The 6,559-nt window shown below is 42.9% G+C and overlaps 1 protein-coding gene across 15 annotated transcripts in view; it reads right to left on the bottom strand.

Moving 5' to 3' along the window:
* Nucleotides 1-6,559, bottom strand: part of RAPGEF2 (Rap guanine nucleotide exchange factor 2) — a 295,940-nt gene that overhangs the window by 12,479 nt on the left and 276,902 nt on the right. For 12 of the 15 annotated variants that reach the window (XM_019534546.1, XM_019534555.1, XM_019534550.1 and 9 more), the window contains 5 exons: nucleotides 5,904-6,115; nucleotides 5,670-5,793; nucleotides 4,845-4,868; nucleotides 3,316-3,539; nucleotides 2,204-2,383 (listed from right to left, as the gene is read on the bottom strand). In XM_019534546.1, coding sequence (XP_019390091.1) covers nucleotides 2,204-2,383; nucleotides 3,316-3,539; nucleotides 4,845-4,868; nucleotides 5,670-5,793; nucleotides 5,904-6,115 — 764 coding nt within the window. The remainder of the gene's footprint in view (nucleotides 1-2,203; nucleotides 2,384-3,315; nucleotides 3,540-4,844; nucleotides 4,869-5,669; nucleotides 5,794-5,903; nucleotides 6,116-6,559) is intronic. The other 3 variants (XM_019534549.1, XM_019534554.1, XM_019534548.1) reach the window with 2 other exon arrangements.

Genomic DNA, 6,559 nt, shown 5'->3' with positions numbered 1-6,559 from the left:
GGCCCAGGCTCATCTGACCTGCACCCATTGCCAGGGATAACAGATGGAGAGGTGGGTGAGTGGACTCTTCATGGAAATAAACCCAGGACCTCTGTGGGCAGGGTGTACTCGGTCAGGCAGATGGGATAAGGCTGCGGGTGGGTGGGGAGTAGTGTTTGGGAAGGGGATGGGGGGCAGGGCTGAGGCCAGGATCGCAGGGCAGTGACAGTGTAGGGATGGGGCCCGGGACAGAGCTATGATCTGCTCCCTGCATCATGACTCTGCCCCAGGCCTCAACCCTGTCATCTTTGCCCCAGACAGGGCCCTACCAACCTCTCCCGTTCCTGGACACTGCCCCCTGCCTTCCCATAGCCTCATCCCATCCTCTTAGGTAAGCTTGGCCTACTCAGAGGTCCTGGGCTGGTCTCCCTGTTGACCCTGTCCACCTGCTTTGTCTGGTATATCCAATGGTGGGTGTGGGGTAGATGGACTGAGGTGCTTTGGGAGCAGCAGAGATGGTGGGAGCCATCGCTGCTGCCGCTGCCGAAAAGATGAGTCCGACCATGCCGTATACCTAGAGATGCCACCTGCACCTGGGCTGGAAAAAATACCTTGGAGGGTCAGATCCAGCCTGTGAGCAGTATTTTGCCCACCCCTGCACTAGGTAGTGGGCTATGCTGAGCACAAGAGAAAAGAGTGGGGAAGAGGGGGGAGGCAGAATCTTAGTTGAGGTGGCACAGGCTTACCCAAGGACTACAGGGGGTAAGAGGGAGCGGAGTCCCCTCATCAGCCTCTCCAAACTTCCCTATGACAGACACCGCTGCCACAACAGCTACGTTAACTCTCCACAGCTGTCAATGAACTGTATGTGGAAAAACACTGTAAAATCCTTAATTCTGTAATGTCTGAGATACTTAACCCAGTAGCTGCTGGCTGTACAACATGGGAAAAAGAAGAAAGGCTGATGAGTTTGATGCCTGCTCCAAACTGCAGCTGCAGCTTCTCTCCCACAGATGAACTCGTGTTGAGCACAACCCCTTGCTACTACTCAGGAGCCTCCCTGTCTCTATTTCACCTTGTGTCTCAGTTGCCTGGCCCTAGTTATTAGGGCTGTGTGAAGCTTCAGTTACTGATTCAATTTGGAGGAGATCTGGCCCCATTCAGCGGTCGAATCTCCGAATCTGAATCAAATCAGGAGACCGACAGAAAGGTCTGAACTGATCCAAAGCCTCTGACTCAATTCAGAAAAAGTTTAGAGATTTGGTCAGTCCCTGCTTGCCCCTACAGGGAGATGGACCCGAACTCCATGCCAGTAAGTACGGGATGGGGGTAGGGGGGCTGAAGGAGGAGGGAGGGGACCATGGGGGTGGGAATCCCTGCCAGGCCCCATCGCCTGCCTACTCCCCCAGCCCCCCTGGGTACTCCTCGACCCCCACCTGCTCTCCCACCTGGCTCCAGCGTCCCACCACGTATAAAAAAAAAAAAAGCCTTTCAGTCACCGGCTCCTGCCAAGCAGAGGGGCAATCCCCACTGCCCCCTACTGCCCTGCACTGCATGAGGGGAGCCTGTCATGAGCCCCAATCCCCATCAATGGCTGTTCTGCAGGGCCCCAGCATCTCAGTACTTTAAAAAAAGCCCTGCACTCACCAGCTGCTGCAGTGGCCATTGGGGTCTCTGGGAGCTCATGCCAGAGCACCCCATGCAACATGGAGCAGTGGGGGGAAGTGGGGATTGCTCCCTGCCTGGCAAGAGCTGGTGAGTGTGGGCTTTTAAAAAAAGAGTTGGAACCCTAGGGCTGGACGGGACAGCCGTTGACAGGGCTGGGAAAGCGGCTGGGGGATGGGCGTATTTGAGTCAGAGATTCGGTGATTCACCAAATCAAATCACTGTCCCCCGAATCGGTCGAATCCAAATCCAAAGCAAATACTAGCTGATTCACACAAGCCTACTAGTTATGCTATGGCCTGTATAAAACCTCTTCCTAGTTTACCTGGCTTAGAAATATACTTTCCAAGAATTGTTTTAAGGTTTCAAGTTATAAATGAGAAGTTACAAAATAATCTTTACCATTGCAACTACAATAAGGTATTATACCACATTTTGACTAGTAGTGTTCATTTGAACTACACTTTCAAACCTTTTTTATTGCTTTAAAGTTACATGCTCTTGAATTGCACAAATAAATATTGGAGTCTTGAATGAAATGCACTCTCATTCTGCTTACCAAATGGTGGGAGGTCTTTCACTGGTACTTTCTTACGAGAAGGATAAAGAGACACAGCGGGAACCTGTAATGCTTGGTTTGCTTTATGCTGCTGCTGTGTTTTCTGTTGGATTCCTGCCCTAGGAGCCACTGGTGATGTTTCTGATTTCCCAGACCGTTTGTCCCCTGGATTCTTCGGTACTTTGTAACATAAAGTAGGAAACAAAAAATGGATGACTACTACCTATTAATATCTTGGGATTCATGACCAGAAAAATTCAAAAGGTTCTAATTCTACTTAAAAGGGTCCTCAAATACCTTTGATGATGCGTATGATACATGCTTGGCCCAAATACAACTCTTCTTTTAGTAAACAGATAGTACCTGCACACATAACTAGCTAAAATTTTCAAGCAATTTCAAGTCATTCACACATTTTTAGATCCTGTGCAACTTGCCAGATGTAAGCATGAAAACTCCATGCACGTCCTGGAAACATTAGTTGCAAGACAGTGCAGGGCTAGTAACTGTTTGATCCCGCAAGGGGAGTAGCAGAGGGTATACTACCTTTGAGCCCAACAGTATAGCGGTTAGAGCCCTCGCCCAAGGAGTGGGAGATCCAGGTTATAGGCTCTCTTCAACCAGAAGGGCTCTGAACCTTCATCAACCACTTACCAGAAAAGTGCCCTAACAACTAGGTTATAGCCTGGTTCACCATTACCTGCTGATGCCGACAGCCAAGAGCAAGAGCACCAATAATACACAAAAGTGGAAGAAAAGGACTGTCCTACTTTGAATGAGGGCTGATCCTGTATTGAGCAGTGGGTTGGATTAAGCAACCTTCTGAGGTCCCTTCCAGCCCTGTTAATTTTTGAAAGGCCATTAGCTCCTCAGCGGTGTTGGTAAGGGAAAGCCTTTGTATAGCTAAGCACTATGGCATCCATAAAATACAGGCCAATGGAGCAAACTTAATATATTCTGCCAACACTGACTCTTTTCCTTTCTGAAAATTTTCACCACCCATATTTTGTTCCTTTGAATTCCTTGCTGAGAAAAAAAAAATTAAATTCCATACAGATACAAGTATCTAACAGAACTACTATTTAGAATCCTTATTTAGTGAAAATGCTCACGTGTGTTAGTGGCTGGCTCACATTGCAAAGACAGTGTCTGAAGACTCTCTTCATCCATTTCTAGATCCAAATTAGAGAGATACTGCTTCACTTTCCGTGCCATCTGAGCATCTTCATATAGCTTTTTGGCATTGAGGAAGGAGCTGCGACGAACCCGCTTCTTGTGACCCCCTGTTTGTGCAACATCTAGCACAGCTGCATTTGTACTGCCCTGACTGAGAGACCTGGAGCGAAGGGGGAAGAGGACAAAGATGTGACTTAGTGCAGCACTACATTAATTAGCGAATTTGAAACATGCAAGATTGCATGAGAGTCAGTCTATGATCAAAGCTTACATGCCTCATTCCAGTAAGTCAAACAGCTATAACAGATAGAAGGATGAGGGTCAAGATATATCATTACTTGGTTAAAATAATATATACCTAATTAAAATAAAATAAATGCCTGGAACCTATTCTGCTCCAACTAAGTAATGTCACTTCACACATCTAGAAAAGCATTCAAGCTTGTTCTCTCACATAAGTCAGCTACTCCAAAGGTCAGAGCATTAAGAAAAGCTCATGCAGCAAGGCGATGCTGACAGACGACTGTAACTGAGCTTCAAACATAAATACATATCATCTAGAAAGGGTTCAGAAAAATTTCTTCTAAGTCTTTTAATATTCTTGTTTAAATACTTCATTTGTGATTAAAAAAGACTTCTTTAAAAACCAAAAAATTCCCTGAGTGGAATATGATAAAAGTTTTTGTTAAATAAAATGATCTATTACAGAGGTTCTCAAACTGTGGTCCGCGAGCTCCATTTAGGTGGTCCGCAGAAAGGTTGCAGAACAATTGAGAATATCTGTACTTGGCCCTGTGCAAGATTTGTTTTTTCTGATAACGGAGATTAAATGGTCTGTTGAGACCCTCAGCAGTTTTCAAGTGATCCGCGAAAAAAAAGTTTGAGAACCACTGATCTATTAGTTTATGAGGAAATATATGTCATGCACATTTTGTGTGTATATGTATATATGGAAGCAATTTATGGTTTCTGATATGTTATAGGTAACAATAATAGAGGCTGGTTTGTAGGGTGAAAACAAAAGTTAGTTGAGGTGTAAAAAATAAAATACTTAATTTTTTGCGGGGGAAGGGGGAACGGGGTTTAAATCTGTTCCTTTGATCATCTCAGCTCATTTGTTAGGTATAAGTAAATTAGTTGCAATTGTTTTTAGCTGTATTATTACTTTTCTTTGCCTATTTTAGAATGACTTTTATAGTGCAAGTCAGCCTGGTGAGATTTAAATACAGTTCCCGGGTACACTAAACAAACACGTTTTCCTAATCTCAAAAATATTAAGAAATAGTTTCACAGCGCTTGTGTTTTTGACCTCGCAAGCAAAAGCACCTTTTGATTAAATTTAATGTCAGTACAAAAGGGTTAACCAAATAAAAAAAAAGTCAAAGCATCAGAAAATTAAAGATAGCAGGTAGGAAAATGCAAAGAAAAGAATGTATGTCTGCATGTGTTGTCTCCAACCACTTACCCCAAACTTCTCCATTTCTTCTTCCTGTAAGTAAGAGCCAGGAAGAGTAAAGCATGGGTTTAGAAAGAGACAGAGAAAGATCACAAGCTCAGAAAGAAAAAGACCAGACTACAGGACAAGCAGTACTAGAAGCTCAAACAAACATTAAAACAAGTCTTATCTCAGACACACAGTTAGATATTAAAATCTTTTCTAATTTAAACTAAGTCTAACCTGAACCCTTGAGCTGGCTCTACACATAACCAAAGATAATTTATTTAATATTTTCCTGCAATGCTGGTTTATTGCTGTAGTTTAAATATTCCTACTTGTAGCAGAAAGTGTTTCAGACTCGCCTACACATCAACATTTCAATCAATAAACTCTTCTTTAAGACAGTACAATCAAGGAGAATCTCTTCAGCCTATAAACTGGTGAGATATAATCACAGAGTTGTCTGCCAATGAGAGAACAGAAAAACCATCCTGTCCATGGTAAGGTTTATAAATGATTCTAATTTTTAAGACTTGTTTTTAAACATATACACAATAAAAAATCATGATTAATTAAAACTGGTACAGGTCAGTGTAAGTAGTAGTACATCCATAGTGCTATTATACATTGAGTGATATAGAAAAATATATAACCCGCTAGGGTAACCGAACATTCCCCCCATTGCATACAATGAGAGCTCAGGCCCCGAAGTCTCACATCTTTCATTTTTCAATCTGCAATGTTTCTTTTGTTGTGGATATGAAGGGGCACTAAAAAGAATACCTCATTTCATTATCGATACTCAGCCTTTCATCTCAATAAATTGAAACTCACCGAAGATAGGAAACTTACCTAGTCCTGAACATTAAAGCAGGATCCATGTTAACAGAAGCCATCCTACCAACATGGCGAATTTCTTTTGCAATCATTCTCAGCTTCTCAAAATTGACCAAGCCCTCTACTTTTGAGTCATTGCCTACAATCAGCAAAGGGGGGGCGGGGAAAGGCAATTAGCAACAGCATAAGCTGCTAGCTGCAAAATTCATTTCCATCAAGTAGTAAAGAGCTAAAGGATTTTGTGTTTACCTTCATGAAGGAAAGTAAGGTCCTTTTTGATGACAGGGAACAGAGGAATAATAGGCGGCTGTAAGTTTTGGCTGTTCAGGACATTGCGATATTTTGCCATGTTCCTAGACGGATCAAACAAGTCCTGAAGATCTTGAAACAGCTTCTCATATTTGCTTGGAAGCTTTTCCCAAGTGGTACGGAGCCTTGCAACAGGTGCCAAATTCAGGCCACTAGAACAGTTCAGAAGGGGATTTTTGTTTGTGAGTTTTTGTTTTGGTCCAGTTAAATAAGAATTATGGGCAAAAATTAATAGAAAGAGCCATAACATTCATATGTAAAACCTTGGAGCACAAATACCATATGTAAGGCCAAGTCTACAGTACAGCAATATAGCAATTAAATGCAAATATACCAGTAAGAAAAAAATGCCTTTTGCAAATGTGCATTTTATAAGGATAAACTGTAACAAGAGACAAAACTGAAACAATATAATACAGCAAGACAAAATAGAAAATATGTATAAGTGAGTAGAGATTATGTACTAACTAGTGAACTGTCTGTCAAGAATGATGGATGAATTTCAAATAACACCAATGCTCACAGTAGCCTCACAGTAATGGCCTTCTCACAGTAGCCAGGAGCCCAGCTCCTGCTTTTCCTCAGCTGTCCCTTCC

This window comes from Crocodylus porosus, unplaced genomic scaffold, assembly GCF_001723895.1.
Source record: "Crocodylus porosus isolate Cpor-Errol unplaced genomic scaffold, CroPor_comp1, whole genome shotgun sequence".
NCBI lineage: Eukaryota > Metazoa > Chordata > Crocodylia > Crocodylidae > Crocodylus > Crocodylus porosus.
The sequence above is the reverse complement of the archived record's forward strand: the minus strand, read 5'-3'. Positions and strand labels throughout refer to the sequence as shown.